The sequence below is a fragment of the Cibotium barometz genome, chromosome 28 (genome assembly GCF_041138505.1).
Source record: "Cibotium barometz isolate CiBa-2024 chromosome 28, ASM4113850v1, whole genome shotgun sequence".
Taxonomy (NCBI): Eukaryota; Viridiplantae; Streptophyta; class Polypodiopsida; order Cyatheales; family Cibotiaceae; genus Cibotium; species Cibotium barometz.
In genome coordinates this window covers 30,831,059-30,849,452 of record NC_141073.1, presented here as the reverse complement: position 1 = coordinate 30,849,452, position 18,394 = coordinate 30,831,059, and the positions used below count along the sequence as shown (strand labels likewise).

The following is an 18,394-nucleotide window of genomic DNA, read 5'->3' as shown; positions in this document are numbered from 1 at the left end:
CTGCTCAATCATCTGGCCAACTGAAACCAGATTCTTTGTTATGTTGTTCGAAATATGAAGTACATCTGCAAGGTACTTCACTTTGCCATCCTCCATAGACAATGGCACATCTCCAACATGGGCAATTGGATGAGCAGTGCCATCCCGTGTTTCCATAAAACCTAGTCTTTCAAGATTTTTCATCTCTTTGAACCACTCCCCATGACTTGTCATGTGGTTCGAAGCACCTGAATCAACGTACCATACATCATCTTTATGTGCTGCTTCAACATTTTCAGACATGGCATTAATGACATGCTGCATAACAAACAACCTTTCATTATCCTCATTGTTTCTGCTCGAGGATGCATAGTTGTTTTGCTGCAATTTTCCATTTTGCATGTCAGCCTGCTTCTTATAACAATCTGCCTGCACATGTCGAGGCTTACCACAATAAAAGCATCCACGTGTATCTTATACTACCTTTGCCAATTTCCACGACCTCTTTGACTCCCCCTGCCTCTGAATTGGCCTCTTCCACCTGCGTGTTGTTGTTGTGAATTTTGGGATTGTCGTTGCTGCTGCTGCTGGCTATAATTCTGATTACCTGTTCGGCCACCTCCTTGGCCGCGTCCACGGCCTCCTCTACCTCGTCCTCTTCCTGAACTTGTGTAGAAGGCCTGTTGCTCTAAACTGTTTTTGTTTTGTGAAGACTGTTGGTCTTCACCCAAGCTCTTCTCTTCTATAATCAACATAGATACCAAATCTGTGAAATTGGGAATGTTTTCCCGAGTCTGAATAGACGTCTTGAATGCCTTGTATTGTGGCCCGAGACCACGTAGGCAGACTTCCACCTTATCATCATCATCTACTGAAACACCAATAGATGCAAGGGATTCCACAATACCCTTGATCTTCAATGCATAGTCATTTACAGACATACTCTTTTTCTCCACAGTATGAATTTCATTCTTCAACTGTATCTTTCGTGCCTTGGTATTCGTTTCATAGAGTTTTACCAAGGTGTCCCACGCCTCCTTGGGGGACTTGGCATCCTGTATGTGCCTAATCATGGTGTTCTGTATACTGATAGAGAGCCAATACATAACTTTTCTGGCTCCTTGGTTCCAATCCTTGAACTCTTTCACATCTGCAGCAGTCGGATTGATCTCCGGTATCTCCGGTGCCTCTTCATGCTCACCTTCTATATATAGTCCCAGTAACCCTTTCCCATCAGAAAAATTTGTCAACCTAAACCTCCAAGCATGGAAGTTGTTCTTATCAAGCTTCTCAGCAACAATCTGGTTTACGCCATCATTTGACATCTTGCCAGACACACAAATTTACCAGAAACAGCTCTCTGGTTTGTCTTGCACAAACTGCTGTATTTTCTGGAACGGTACTGTACTACACTCAAATGTCACAACTAGTGATTTCAATGTGCATACATACACCCAATGGCAACTGTTGACCTCCTTGCAGCACACATAATGTTTGCACAACCAATCTGTCTTCCTGCAGTTCTTAAAACAGAGTTCTGCAGAGAATCGATGACTTACCCGCAGTGCTCGAAATCGCCTGCTTTCTCAAAAACGGAGGTCCTAATGCGCCCGAAACGCATTTTCGACCCGAAAAATTTTATCCGACAGGACTTTATAGTTGCCCTATAGCTTTACTCCCGCGAAGAAAGCTCCTCAATCAGAGATCGTTTGTCTCGGTGCCTCCCGTAGAGCTCCCGACGACAAGGGTGTAGTCGCCAACACAAATAGGGAAGAGTAGATGAAGCTCTTACCCTCATACCGCTTCATGTGCTTCTCTTGCTTGCAGCTCAGCCCTTAGCATGAACTAGGCTCTGATACCATGGAAAGATGCAGGGGAGAAGAGAGCTTGAGCTCTTGCAAGCATACACACACACTCACAAAACCCTAAAAGAGAACACACAAGGTGAGAGGCTGAAAATCTTCTTCTTCTTCACACAACACTCAACACACCATATACAAAGATAAGAGTACACACCATATGAAAAGGTACTCAACCAAATACATACTAGAGTTCTCTATAGTGTGAACCCAACTAAATGAGCTGGCGTTATAACTATGCCAGTCTCTAGAATGGCTGTCGCACAGCCTGTCATCCCACTGGCCGCATATCGCCCATGATCTCACCGACCATGCCAGTGGTGTAAGTGTGGGACTATCCCCTAGGCGGGTCATCAGTGTTGTCCACCGCCTCACTAGATAAGTTTGATATCTCAATAATCCATTCCTTGGGTTAACAAGAACTGCTACCATTATCTTATATCAAGGAGTCAAGGTAGATACACCAAAAGGTCATACATTTAAGATATGAAACAATAGTGTCCAAATCTAAAACTTGGATAGGTGCCCGTAATGGTCCAATGGAATACATATGGCGATTTTCACTTCAAGAGAGTATGGTAATAAGTTAGGATGAAGTCCCAAGTGATTTACTTCATGGATATATTATGAGAGTAGTCATTGTAATAGCATTAGGCCTCTTACGAGCCGAAAGTGCCCGACCAGCCACAGTTTAAGTGAGTGTGAACTTTTATGGCCATGTATATAAGTGAATATCTCTCATAATACAAAGAACTCTCCCATTTTGCAATAGAGTCTTGCTCTTGCTAATCTCTCTCTAATCCATACTAGTGTGTGTGTGTGTGTGAGTGAAGTGAGGTGAGGTGAGAGGAAGGATGAGTACATGTAGTGTAACACAGCGGTGTGACAACGCTCGTGGGAGGTGTGGTGGAATTGCTTCTCAAGGAGCTGTAGAGCTTGGAGACCTTAAGGGTTACGAGCGGCCATTAGAAAGATCTTCACGACAGTTGCATCTCATCAGGTAATCTCTTGTTGGATGTGTTCCAAGGGAGGTTTGGGTGAGCTATAATAGCTTGGAACAAACATGCACAGCATCACTTACACAAGTCGTGATGGCTTGATGCGCTGGACTACATTGCTTATGCTCAGCACAACAAAGCCTTGCTTGCTGTGAATAGCATCAAGATCTCTCACAGAAAGGAGAGGAGTATGTCCGCCACCTCAACGAGGTATAGCTACTCAGTGTGACATGGTGGTCTGTTGGTTTACAGTCGAGCAAAACCCGAGCAAAACGTTCGTTGGTTGTAGCCGAGCAAAACTTCATCTATGTCTACGACCTCGACCAGGGTTTGTCACCACCACTTTAGCTTCACCCGTCCCAGTTAGAAGGCTCAAAAGATGCAAGCAAGAAACATGCCACCGCTTGGCTCCAGCTACGCAGAGACTTCAATCCGGTGCTCAAATCTGATTTTCTCGGAACAAGAGTTTGACTCAATTAATGCCTGAACTTAGTGGCCAATGTTAGGGTTACGACTACGCCCATGCTCAGACATGCTCATTTACGACCAACTCTTTATAGCCTCTCAGCTAAGGTGACAGTAGCAGCTACGCACTTAACATCGAGCAAAGTACCACCACACAGAAGATAACGACCAAGAGCAAAATAAAGCAGCTATGATGCCATGTGAAGAAATGCTCAAGGTCAGGTGGAGGAGAAGGAGATAAGGAGATGAAGTAGATTGGTTTAATCTCTTTGATAGTTATTCTCGTTACCGACATGCAAGAGCTACCAAGAGCTGGCTGTTCTACTCGTCATGGTGAACTAACCCAATAAGCCCCTAAAAGGGTGGGCATCCCCCTTGGGTTGTGTGACTAGCATCTAGGCACCTAAGTAGGTTGCCCAAGGAGAGACCATAACCCCCTCCTCGCCCTACACAATTTCCTAATGCCTTGGTTGCTGCTTGAGCCCTCCATGGAGAGATGCACATCCTAGTGCCCGATAGCTCTCATAAGTATCTAGACAACATGTACATCATTACATCAAGCAAGTGGGTTACATGATCAGTGTAGGATTTGTACGACTTGGACCTAACTGCCCTTGCCAATACTTATCCCTTTACAAGGGCTAATAAAATGCTCAATGTTTACGTCCTTGCACTTGCCTAACCATGTCTACATAGAAATCACGTGGAAGATGCACGTGAGATCGTGAGACGACCATTGCTAAGTCTTTTTATAACCTTGCTTGCACGTGAGGCCAAGGAATAACAACCACTCCAGGAATATTTTCAAATGCATAAAATACAAACAACTACTAGACTGCAAAGAAAGAGATGATTGGATAGGCCAAAAACCATAGCTGTTATATTCATTTAACCCCCTCACTCCTCACGGATGAGGTAACCACATGATTAGAAAAAACATAGTTCACACAAATGATTCAATATGATCCACATCATGTATGCCCAAGACTAGTATTTTTTTACCTCCACTGGTGTTCGGAACAAGATTCAAACAAGGAACCACAAGTCTACCTCTCTTTCTTCCTCCCTATGTTAGTTTCACTCAGCTCTGCTTCAATCACTGAATTATAGGTGACTCAATTTCCAGTACCTTATGTTGCAACATCCACTGCATTGGAACCCTCAACACACGAGCTATTGAACTGTGAATTTCCTCTATCTATAAGGATTTCTTTGGGTTTCTGCGTCACATTTTTCAAACTTTGTGGCAAGCTTTGTGTATTTTTCTTTGACAGCAGCAGACATTGTGGGACACAAATTTAATCCAAGTCTCCAGAGATGCACAGTTCCAATCCCACCCACAATTGAGTTCACCATTGTCAAGGATGCCATCAAAAAATGGACACATCCAGGCTGACTCCGCCAAGCTCCGTAGTATCCAGCCCGTACTTGCTTTAGCCGGTACAAAAAAGCAAGTTGGTTGTTCTGGCTGTCGAGTGCTTCAGCCACCCCCTTCCAAGCAAAAACCCTATCATTCATAAAGTGAGACCTGACAGGGTCTTAAATCTTTTCATCTCAAGGCAAATCCTTGCAATCCTTTCTCTCACATGAAGTTGATGGGGTTGAAGACCTCAAGGATTTCCTCAAGGATTTCCTCAAGTCTTTCAAAAGTGAGGTTGAGACTTTGTTGGTGCTGCCATTCCTCCTCTCAAGTTGTTTGCCTGGTGCCTGGCCTCAAGTCTTTCACCTGCCCTGCAATGGAGGCTTCGTCCTGTTAGGCTTCAGGTTGGTTTTGGTGAAAGCAATGTCTACTCCTGTGTGGGTTTGGCTTGTGCTATGTAGTTCCATCTTTCATTTGTCTTGTGCAATGACAGGTTTTGCATTGTTGTGCCACCTCCTGCCTACTCTTTTCTCTGATATGTGCTTTCTCAACTGTGTCGTGGCTCGGTTTCATGGTTTTAACCTTCCTTTTATAATGTTAGGCCTCGAGCTGCTCATGTTGTTTGCCTCGCTTGGCTTTGTGACATGTCTCCTTCAGCACTCAAGTTCCCACACTGTTGGTGGGACAGGTGTGAGGATTAAATCCAGCCCAAAAACCTCAGAAAATTCTGTGAGAAGTCTCTGATGCAGCAAATCTAGCAGATTGTTCCAATCAAGTTCATAACATCCCCCCATTAGCACATCTGATTTGGCTTCAACTGGCTGCAAATGAGCCCGACTTTGAAGGATCTCAAACACACTTCCAACTGGCCGACCACTGATGCCGCAGGGGACTATGCTTTTGAAAGGAGACAGATCAGTGGTCACATTAAGGGCCATCCCATGGTAGGTTATCCAGCGTGAAACCCTGACACCAATCGCTGCAACCTTCTTTTCTCCTACAGTATTGGCAAGAAGGTAAAATCACACTAATGACCTCAACAAAATCCACTCACCAAATACTACAAGAAAATCAATAATCACAAAAGATGTGTACAAAACAGTACTAGCTTACCAACCCAGACACCCGTAAGTCCTTCAATGCGTGTGGCTTCAATGGCACATGCAGTTTGAAGAGCTCGGATGACTACTTCCTCAAGCGAGCTAAGATACCAATGAAGGTCCATTCGATGATGCCGTAAGTTCAATATAGGGTACATAACCAGCTGCAAATCCAAAGACATGTGACCTTGTTCTATCATTAATCCACACCAAGCCTACTGATTTGAACAATTCAAGATTATCTGGACAAAATTTGATCCAGCATGCTACCATCCAAGGCATAAGATTTTGTCACGGTGCAAAGGAGATAGTAACAGACCTGGCCAGGACCATGGTAAGTAACTTCCCCTCCACGTTCTGTCCGGTAAAGATCACAGGGAGGGTGGTCTTTATCAAACAATAAATACTCCTCGGAGCTCTGGGTCCCCAAAGTATACACAGGAGGATGCTGCAATATGATAACTGCATCATCTACATAATGTTCCTTTTGTATTGCTGCAGTGCGGGTCTCGACCATAGCTTTCTGCCACTTCCATGCATCCATGTATGGAATGCTCTTATCGTACAGATTGTAACAGTCACATCTGTCACTGAGATGAATTAGCACTTGCAATTTATGTTGATTATATGCAATTCTTTACCTATGCTAACATGCAACATTAATCCAGAAAGTAGCTTTCGGTAAGACAAAATTACACTGTTTTTCTCATGCAACTTTTCATCAAGGTCAAATTCATCTAAAACATCATAATCACAACCCCCCACCACCAAAACCCCCCAAAAAAAGAAAGTAGCATTCTTTCAGTTAGACAACTAGGTTTAGCTCCTGATTAGGGTGTCTAGTGTTTTCACCCCTCCTCGTCTTCCTTGGCCCCTGCTCTTCCAGCACTACACCCAAGTCCCTCCCCAGGGGGAGGCCGCAAGGTGCTCAGCCCTCTATGTTTAGTGGAAGTGTGACCTGGTTGAACACAATGCCAATCAATACACTTAAATACACTAAAGATTTGATGGACACATGCCCAATACAAGAAGTAATTTGCTGAATTGACAAGAGACACACAATGAGCCGGAACGGCCGGCCCCTCCCTCAAATAGAGTTTATTGATCTTGGGAGAATCAAGTACATAGTGTCATGTGCATTTCTGACCAGATTTCCATACCAATGCATATGAATACAGTATTGCAAACAAGTGGTTGTCGGTGTAGACTTACCACTCACACTACCCTCTCAAGTGCCCATGTTCCCTACCATCTGCTCTCTATTGTTCCACCAACACATGGTAGCAACAATCTGCAAGAGAGCACGTAGGACAAGAGAACACTACACGGGGTATGTGATCTTGTAATCCGGTTTCTCCCTCCTGCTACTTGCTTCCATATTTAAGCATAAAAGCTTACCAATTGGAAGTAGAGTTGATGACAACGGAAATCTTCGTGATGGAAGTCCTTGGAGTGATGAGATCTTCGATTTGTCGCATTTCTTCGCGACAAAAGTTTTCAAGAGGATGAAGGGAACCTTCGGAAAGGTTCCCCTATGGTTCAACTTGAGAAAGGAGGACTGAAATTAGGGTTTTCAGCAAAAAGGCCAAAAATTACAACAATAAAGAGAGCTGTTTTGCGAATTTCAATCATTGGGAGTGTGTAGGAGAGTGATTAGCACCCGGAAACACTCTTGGAAGCTTGGGAAACACCTTAGCAAGCTTGGATATGGAGTAGGGAAAGAAAAAGTGTAAAAAATACAGCCCAAATGTCCTCATGAAGGAGGCGCCAATCTCTAGAGAGAGGAGGAGGAGTGAGGTGGTGAGTTGTCCAATGTAGGTGGCAGGCAGGTGCTTTGTGGAGCAAGCTAGAGTGAACACATGGCTGGTTACTCCCTTTGTACAAAGGGGATAAGGTCTTGGCGATGGACATTGCGTTTTGTCCACCTCGGGACATAAGTGTGTGTGAACACCGAGCTGGTCATAATTTATAAGTGAGTTTTGGTCACCCAAAACTTAATGAAGTGTGTACACACTCACTTATAAATTAGTGTTAACTGCTAAGACTAGGTTTATGACCAATACTTACCACCTGTCACATGCCACATAACTATGTTAGCAGAAAGTTTCACACACACGGTTCGCGGGCAGGCATCCCCTTACCCGGAACTACACATTGGTCAAGCAAGCATGAAAACAACATGCAATTTCAATTGCAAGCAAGCACATAAAGATGCTATGCAATGCAGCATTGGTATGGACAATCCCTGTTCATGAGACTACCAAAATAGACGTGCTCCAGGCAAGTACACAAGGTACCAAACGCAATGGAACACAAATCCACCAGGCATTCGGGCATGTACACAGAGGTACAAGTCCCAACGGAAAGTGAAGTCCACAATATCACATGAGTGGCATCAATCCCCGGCATATACAACTGCCATGGACACCAGTCCAATGTATATACATGACGAGAAAGCACGGGTGGACCAATTGGGTGGCCAAATGGTGACATCCCTCCCAGCTTCTAAACAGTTGTCCACAACTGAAAAGCATCCAAATATGTCTGAAGCACATGTGGGCAATCTCTGAAGAACTCTTCATCTACCCATTTAGCATCAATGGGAAGATAGTTCTTAAACTTCACAAGGTAACGCCTGACAACTTTGCCTGCAGCAAGCTTGCGTTCCTTGTGATACACAATCTGCTCTAGTTGCAAGATCTCCTCAAGCTCATCCACTTCTAGTGGATCCTCAATGATTGTTTCACAGGGCTCTGGCCCTACATACTTGCGAAGGAGACTCACATGAAAAGCATTGTGTATGTGCCAATGACTAGGTAATGCCAGTCTGAAAGCCACTTCATTGATCTTCTCGATCACTCGAAAAGGCCCATAGTACCTAGTTGCAAGCTTAGGATATGCACCCTCTTTGCCAGGCCTCTTTGCAAGTCTTGCTTTCTCAAATTTCAGCAATACCCAATCATGCTCTTTAACATCCAATCGCCTTCTATGCTTGTCGGCAGCCTTTTTATGCTTATCTTGTGACCTTGCAATGGCTGTCCGCACCTGAGCAAAAGCAATATCCAAGTCTCTTACATACTCATCAGCTGCAAATATCTCATCATTTGTGCGAAGGATGGGTGGTAAAACCACCTTACCATAAACAATCTCAAACGGGGCCTTTCCCGTAGATGCATGCATCGTGTTGTTGTATGCAAATTCTACAAGCGGTAAGTACTTCTCCCAAGAAGACTTCTGATCCGCCACATAACATTTCAAGAGATGGCTGAATTTGAAGCCTCACTTTGGCCATCCGTTTGAGGGTGATAAGCCAATGAGAAGTCCAATTTGGTGCCCATGTTATCAAATAAGGCCCGCCAAAAGAGACTTGTAGTCCTCGGATCTCTATCCCCCACAATGGACTTCGGCATTCCATGATGCTTGAACACTTGTGCAAGATATATTTTAACCATATGCTCAACTTTGATGGTCTTTTTGACCGGCAAGAAGTGAGCTTGCTTGCTAAACCTGTCCACAATTGTCCAAATTGCATCATTATCCTATTGGGTCCGTGGCAAGTCCATAAGGCTGCGTGAGAATAGGCAATGGCTGAAGCAAGCCTGGTGCCTTTTGCCTATCAAATTTCACCTTTTGACAGGTGATACATTCACATACATGTGCCTCTATGTCCTTCCGCATACCTGGCCAAAAGAAATACCGCTCAATCATGTGCGTAGTAGGCATTATGCCTCTATGACCAGCATATGGAAGAGCATGGCACTCATCCAAAACTTTTTGCCTCATGTCAGACACCACACATAGGCAATTATCTTTCATGAGATAATCCTCTTTGATCACATATGAAGCATGTGCATGACCAACCATCAAATCAGCCCAAATAGTGGCAAATCAGCATCCGTATGATACAAATCACGCATGGCAGACAAGTCTCAATGAGAGGCAACCGAGGAAGCTGCTACATACGGCTTTCGTGACAATGCATCTACCACTACATTCTTCTTTCTTGGGGTGTGCAAGATCTAAAAATGAAACATAGAGAGGGAATTGGCCATCCTCATATGCTTCTCTGACAATTTAGTTTGGGTAAGAAAATACCTTAAACTCTGGTGATCTGTTTTCACAGTGAAATCAGCCCCAAGAAGGTAATGTTTCCATATAGTAAGTGCATGAATTACAGCCAAAAGCTCTTTCTCATAAATGCCAAGAGATAGCTCTACATCATGCAATCTACGCCTCTTATAAACCACGGCATGTCCTTGATTTAGGACAGCTCCTATGCAATTTCCAGATGCATCACATTCCACACTAAAAGGCTTTTGCGAATCCGGAATGATCAACACTAGACCATGAGTAGTTGCATCCTTCAATTTGAGGAGTGCATCCCTCTCTACATTAGTCCATTTGAATGTGGCCGCCTTCTTTGTCAAATCATGCAAAGGAGAAGCAATCCATGCAAAGTGCCGAATGAACCTACGGTAATAAGAGCATAATCCAAGAAAACTACGGATCTCATGCACCGAACTCAATTCGGGCCAATTCTGAATTGCATCAATCTTTGGAGGATCCATCCGCACTCTATCTTTGGACACAATATGCCCAAGATAATGTATCTCGGACAAGAAGAACTCACTCCTTTTTGCATTTATAAAGAGTTTATGCTTACAGAGTTCTTCAAAAACCCAAATGAGCTCTATCCTCTTCTTCGGTCTTCGAGAAGACTAGGATGTCATCAAAGAAGACACCTATAAATTTCTTGTACCCATGGAATATGCGATCCATCATTCTATTGAATGTAGCTAGGGCATTCGTAAGACCAAAAGGCATAACAAGATACTCATAAAGCCCAAATGTTGTCCTAAAAGCAATTTTGTGTACATCCTCAAGCACTACCCGCACTTATTGATACCCACTCTTGAGATCAATTCGGCTAAAGCATGCCGATCCATCCAACTTGTCAAGGATGTCGTCTATGCGTGGAATCGGAAACCGATTCTTGATGGTAAGCTTATTCAAAGCTCTATAATCCACACACATACGAAAGGATTCATCCTTCTTTTGAACCAAGAGGACAGGGTGAACAATATGGGGAAGAGCTTGGCTGAACCAAACCCTTCTCAAGAAGCTCATTCACCTGCTTCATGATCTCCTCTTTTTGGAATGCACTTACACGATAGACTGGCCTATTAGGTGGTGAGCTACCCGGCACAAGATCAATGCGATAATCTTCCGGTCATACGGGTGGAAACTCATTTGGTGAGTCATCAGCAAAACAATCATTGTACTCTTGCAAGAATTTTAGGCTATCATTACTAAGAGTGTTTACATGTACATTATTTTCCTCAACATGATCCTCTACAAAAATCAAGCACACAAAAACACTCTTTTTCATTACTTTCGTAATTTGTACATGAGATACAAGGGGAATGATATCACCCTCTTCACCAGCATCAATTACATGCTCTCGGTCTTTATGCATGAAGGTGATCCTGTTGGTCTTGTAAGCCTTGCACGGATCAATAAGTGTATGCCAAGGCTTTCCAAGCAATACATCACAACCATTCAAAGGCGCCACAAGAAAATCCTCATGATCCACATAGCCTTGAATATGTATGAATATGTATGCGCAACTTGCCAATAATAGGCATGACCTGCACTTCTCTACCAACAAAGGCAGCCCCTGCTTCAATTTGAGGACCCATGTCCTCCACGTCAATACCCAGAGTAACTACCATCTGTGTAGATATGAAATTCTCAAATGCACAATCATCAAACATTAACAAAGCAAGCTGATCCTTAAGCTGTCCCCAAGCTTTACATACAACCCTATCTTTGCTATCATGTGAAGTGTTGCACTGCACATCCGGAACCATATGCACATTAGGCTTTGATGCATTTGCATTATCACGCTTCTTCTTGTTTGGGCATGCCTTTGCAATATGCTCGGTGCTACCACAAGTAAAGCATTTTTCCTCGCTCATATATTGCTTTTTCTGCTCCGGAGTGAGACCATAGTCTCTCACTTTGAAGGGACGCTTCTTGGTAGTGTTATTTTCAGCCTTTGGACCATTTTTATCTTGGTTTTGGTCCTTTTTAGGTGGCTGTCCATTATTTTGCAGGTTTTGGATAGCCCTCTCTTTGCCTTGAAATGAGAGTTTAGCCTTATTGGATCGACTCAATTTGAGTTCCAATTGCTCGGTGTGGCAGTGGCGACTGCGATTAGTTGGTGTAAGGTATAACCAGGATACATTTGCAGTCCCGCTTTGTACACGGGTTGCAATCCCGATTGAAACCTTCTCTTTCTTTCCACCTCGATGACATGCATAAATGGAGACACCTCCAAAAGCACTTTCCAAAACTTTTGTATATATGCATTCATTGTTTCCCCCTCATTTTGCTTCACCCAATCCCACTTCATTGTTATCTCATTCAATGCATTGGGAGGCAAGAATTGAGTATAGAACCTCTCCTTGAACTCTTTCCATGATCTAACAGGATTCGGTGAGAGCTTCTCCGTGAGACACCAATGGGCAGCAGTGCCTTTCATGGGCATGGTTACATGCCGGATCATGGATTTCTAAGTGAAATCCTCATCACTGAAAGCAATATCAAACTGGGCAATAAAAGCAAGTACCTTTGATGCATCATATTCCCCATGATATGCGTCAAACTTCACAGATTTGTCTCCAGCTTTGAAGTCACAAGACTTTGATGCATGTGCTATCTCAACATGTTTTCCCCCATGTTTATCTATTGGAACAGTCCCAGTGACTGGCATTATTTTAGGACCAAAAGGTGATGCATAAGACATAGATACATGTGCCCTGTAAGTATGAGGCATGGTTGGCCCCTCAACATGCATTGGTACATTTTCAGCCATAGCTTCTCCCTCACGAGCACACTCGAAGGCATGAGTGGCATGAGAGATATGCACAATACCTACACCAACAGAAAATTGCAGCCCATGTTGCATGTGTTGTGCATGCACATTTTCAACGAGCAATGGCATTTGACATACATTTTGACCACTACCATAAACATTATATCCTTCACCACGGGCTACATAAGGTATTCTTGCATGGCGTGAAGTCGCCGATTGTTCCTCTCCCATAGCATGGAGATTCATCCTCTTAGACATAAGTTCTTGTTCGGGCACCTGTGGGGATTCCAAGACATGTGGGATGGCTGCCTTTTCTGTATAGGCATCCTCGGTACGAGCCAAGTATGCATGTGTTGCATCCCTCGGTTGCATGTGCAACTCTTGAGCAATCGTTGCCATTGCATGATCCATATAAGATTCAGCTTTCTTGGCTTTCAAACGGTCATGTACCAATGGATCCTCGCGGTGGTAAAGATTCAATTCTTCTTGTTGTGCATGGAGAAGAGTCTGCATACAAATAAGTTCAGCCCTCAAGACTATGGACTCTATTTGTATATAATACACATCTATTTATAGATATATTGATATATATATATATATATATATATATATATATATATATATATATATATATATATATATATATATATATATATGTATATATGTATACATATATATATGTATATATGTATATATATACATATATATATGTATACATATATATATATATGTATACATATATATATGTATACATGTATACATGTATACATGTATACATACATATATGTATACATACATATATGTATACATACATACATATATATATGTATACATACATATATGTATACATACATATATGTATACATACATATATATATGTATACATACATATATGTATACATACATATATGTATACATACATATATATATGTATACATATATATATGTATATATATATATATATATATGTATATGTATATGTATATGTATATATATATATATGTATATATATATATATATATATATATATACATATATGTATATATATATATATATATACATATATATATATATATACATATACATATACATATACATATATATATATATATACATATATATATATATATATATATGCATATGTACATACACACACACACATTCATTTCAGATAACTAGAACCATTGTAGGTCACAGACTTATTGAACAGTTAGGTCTCTAATGGACATCCTTGGATATTTATATGGCGGCAAATTATCTTCTTTTCAAAATATGTAGTGCAATATGAATGGAATATCTTGCGATTATCTATACTAATCGGAAAAATTAATTAATCCATTAGTTTGTTTCGCACATGTAAGGGTGAAGAGTTAGAGAGAGTGAAAATCCACAAGTTAGGGTGAAGAGTTAGAGAGAGTGGAAAGAAAAGGATCTTCTCCTTTTTTTAAAAAACTTGGCTAAGCTCGCCTAATTTATACGGTGGGGGCCATTATCTATACCAAATTATCTATACCAAATTGAAATAAATAATTAAATCCATTAATTTGTTCTCCCATCCACTTGGGTAAAAAGTTAGAGCGCTGGAAAAGGGAATGGTTAGGGGGTGGAGGAAGGTTTACACTTTTTTTTATCTTTTTTCATGGGCTTACCCCTACTTTATTAGGTGGGGAGCCATTATCTATACCCATTATCTTTTTTATCTACGAAGGGAATATCTTGCGATTACGCTTTGATTTGATGTAAAGGACTATTCTGGAATTCCTTCACAAGGCAATTGATGATCGATTGGGTTCAAGATTCGAAAGGCTCACTGCATAGTGAAATGGATGATTGGGTATATAATCATTTTAAAGTAAAACTGCACATGGTTATACTCAGCATGGACATCTAAGATGTAAAAGGAACAACCATTGGAAGCAATGACATTCACATGTGCTATGATTGAACAATTTTTACCTAGACGCTTGATAGTTGAGAAAGCCATATCTATAAATTTTGGTAAAGCTTTACGTTGAATCAAATTCATGTCGATGCCGTGTAGCACCCTATATATCTCTCCAACGACTATTAGTCAACCAAAGTTCCAGTTTTGTAGAAAAAAGGGCATGCTCATGAGTATATATCACCGCCGGGACAATAGTCTAGTGGATTTCAGCGTCTCGTTTGTACCCAAGGTTACGAGTTCGAGCGTCGTTGGCTACACCGGATAATATTTCAAAGTTCACGTCTTCTAAAAAAAAAGAGAATAGATATATATATATATATATAGAGAGAGAGAGAGAGAGAGAGAGAGAGAGAGAGAAAGAGACTTTTCTTTAATTCTCTTTTCCTTTGTTTCGATAAGTGACCAGCACAGCACATGTATATCCATCTCTTTGCCTTTTTTTTTCTCTTTTCATGCTTTTTTTTTCTACACACACACACATTTACTTTTATTTTTCTTTTTTCATCTTTTTTTTTTCCTACACACATATATGTATATAGTCTGAAAACGAACATTCGAAACTAATGTTAAACTCTCTTATAACTCAATCTTAGCGTTATCATAAAAATCTTAGCGTTATAACTAAATATTATATATATATATATATATAATCTAAAAACTAATATTAGAAAGTAATGGAAAGCTATCTTAGCACTAATATATATAGTCTAAGAACTAATGGAAAGCTAGCGTTATCATAAAAATCACCTCTCTCTTTCTCTCTCGCTCTCTTGCGTTCTCTTTAGAGACCTGTTTCCTGCCTTTCCCCGCACGTTTCTATTTTCTTTGCTTCTCTTCTGTTGTTTCTTCCAAGTTTCGTCTTCCTTCTCTCGTCTGCTTTTCTACGCTCTCTGCTTTCATCTCCTTTCAATGAAGACACCTAGCAAGAGGAAAGGGGTTGGTCTAATGGAGATCGTCTCCTATGGATCACCCCAGAAGTTCTTCGCAAGGAAGAATCAGTGCCATCGGGTTTCTCCTGTAGCAAGGCGACAAGGCGACCTTAAGCCCCATCACGTTGGCATCAAAAGATCTTTGACACAGACGTTCACACAGGAGATGGATCTTCACAGCCTCCTCAAGGAAGCTGTCAAAGAAGTAGTCAGTAAAGCACTTGAAGAAGAACTGGAGAAGAAGAACTGGAGAAGAATCTGATCTATGAAGACGATGTAAAGAGAGGGTTGGTGACAGGAATCACGATAAGGAGCCTTGTATCGGATTGGAGTAAGACTTCGAAGGGGGAAGAAGACTTGCAGAAAATGGCTGAAGCAGTGAATCGAGGCTATGAAGAGGGTGTGAAGGGAAAGACTCTCCCTCACAATCAAAGGATCTTGCATGGAGATCTTTTGACAGAGCTCAAGCATTTGACAAAGAGGATGGAGTTTGATAGGACGGCAAAGCCGTTCATGGAGAAGGCAAGTGCCACAATCCAAGACTCCACAGAGCTTCTTGGGGCTGAATTTCTGCAAATGGTGAGTGGATATGTTCAGGCCAACGAGCAAGTTCATGTCAAGTGGACTCGAAAGAAACTTCTTCATGTTTTGGGGCTTGTGAAACAAGATGACTTGAAAGTTGATGGAAGCACTCCAGGGTGTCGGATTCGCTATATGGTTGAGAACATTGCTGAGGCTCATGGGTGGTCTATTTTTGAGGGAGATCTTTGAGAGATTCCGTACGGATGTAGAATTCTTGATACCTTGTTGTATCCATGCACATGGTCTAGAATCTCTGTAGAATTTGCTACATGACATATTCTGGTTACTATAGATGTTGCATTTTTGCCAGTCGACACATTCTAATGAATGTAGATGATACATTGTAGTTGCTATAATGTTGGATGTATTGTGGTTCACTGTTACTGGTCAATGTGATTTTTTCTTTAGGTGCTCTTTTTAGGACCAAGAATTCGCTGGCTGTTTTTGATATTTGAAGGTTAGCTTTGGCTAGGGTTTGTTACTGAGAAGCGTTTGTATGGACTCTCTTTAGCTCTTGTGTAGATTTCAGGTATAAGTGTTGTTCTCATGGTGTATAGCACCTGCAATTTGAGTATTCTGGACAAAACACAAAGAAAGGCAGTTGCCGCAGACAAGCTTTTGCTCTTACTGTCCTCTCTCTGATTGCGCAATGTGGTCTGTAAGTAGTGGTTTCTGTTTATTTTGATGGAAACTTTTTTCTATGCACATAGTGATTTGCAGTCAGCGGTCTCTGGTTATGTTGATGGAATTGTCTTTTGACTGCACAAAGCGATTTAGAAGTAATGGTCTCTGGTTGTTTTGACTCTCTGGTTTTATCATGTGGGAAATTTTGGTTTTGATTTTACTCATAAGAACCAAATCTGGTCCTGCAAGCTATCATAAGTAATAGAAGTTGCGAAGCACCCTGACCTCCCAAGACACGAAATCTTTTGGCTTCATCCCCCCTTGCCAGCAAAACCTTTGTGCGCGTATCCACAAGCTATGAGTTGAGCACCAAAAACCCTTTAAAGCAAACCCAAAACTGGCACTCTCAGCCAAAATGGGTTGAAGCCAACATGATCATATCAATCCAGATTGAATAACAGAGGCATCATCACACAAGTACCCCATGCAGCCTTCCAAATGTGCAGCATAAATCAAAAGGCCAGACTATAAATCAAAACCAGATTCCCCACATGATAAAACCAAAGAGTCAAAACAACCAGAGACCATTACTTCTAAATCGCTTTGTGCAGTCAAAAGACAATTCCATCAACATAACCAGAGACCGCTAACTGCAAATCACTATGTGCATAGAAAAAAGTTTCCATCAAAATAAACAGAAACCACTACTTACAGACCACATTGCGCAATCAGAGAGAGGACAGTAAGAGCAAAAGCTTGTCTGCGACAGTTGCCTTTCTTTGTGTTTTGTCCAGAATACTCAAATTGCAGGTGCTATACACCATGAGAACAACACTTACACCTGAAATCTACACAAGAGCTAAAGAGAGTCCATACAAACGCTTCTCAGTAACAAACCCTAGCCAAAGCTAACCTTCAAATATCAAAAACAGCCAACGAATTCTCGGTCCTACAAAGAGCACCTAAAGAAAAAATCACATTGACAAATCAACAGTGAACCACAATACACCCAACATTATAGCATCTACAATGTATCATCTACATTCATTAGAATGTGCCGACTGGCAAAAATGCAGCATCTACAGTAACAAGAATATGTCATGTAGCAAATTCTACAGAGATTCTAGACCATGTGCATGGATACAACAAGGTATCAAGAATTCTACATCCGTACGGAATCTCTCAAAGATCTCCCTCAAAAATAGACCACCCATGAGCCTTAACAATGTTCTCAACCATATGGCGAATCCAACACCCTGGAGTGCTTCCATCAACTTTCAAGTCATCTTGTTTCACAAGTCCCAAAACATAAAGAAGTTTCTTTCGAGTCCACTTGACATGAACTTACTCGTTGGCCTGAACATATCCACTCACCATTAGCAGAAATTCAGCCCCAGGAAGCTCTGTGGAGTCTTGGATTGCGGCACTTGCCTTCTCCATGAACGGCTTTGCCGTCCTATCAAAATCCATCGTCTTTGTCAAATGCTTGAGCTCTGTCAAAAGATCTCCATGCAAGATCCTTCGATTGTGAGGGAGAGTCTTTCCCTTCACACCTTCTTCATAGCTTTGATTCACTCCTTCAGCCATTTTCTGCAAGTCTTCTTTCCCCTTCGAAGTCTTGCTCCAATCCGATACAAGGCTCCTTATCGTGATTCCTGTCACCAACCCTCTCTTTA

At 41.6% G+C, this 18,394-nt stretch overlaps 1 protein-coding gene across 6 annotated transcripts in view; it reads right to left on the bottom strand.

The window, feature by feature from the left end:
• Nucleotides 1–4,159: 4,159 nt before the first annotated feature.
• LOC147622741 (octanoyltransferase LIP2p2, chloroplastic-like) overlaps nucleotides 4,160–18,394 on the bottom strand; it is a 62,606-nt gene continuing 48,371 nt past the window's right edge. For all 6 annotated transcript variants that reach the window (XM_086822369.1, XM_086822367.1, XM_086822371.1 and 3 more), the window contains 3 exons: nucleotides 6,081–6,345; nucleotides 5,775–5,925; nucleotides 4,160–5,658 (listed from right to left, as the gene is read on the bottom strand). In XM_086822369.1, coding sequence (XP_086678495.1) covers nucleotides 5,315–5,658; nucleotides 5,775–5,925; nucleotides 6,081–6,345 — 760 coding nt within the window. In that variant the 3' untranslated portion in view covers nucleotides 4,160–5,314. The remainder of the gene's footprint in view (nucleotides 5,659–5,774; nucleotides 5,926–6,080; nucleotides 6,346–18,394) is intronic.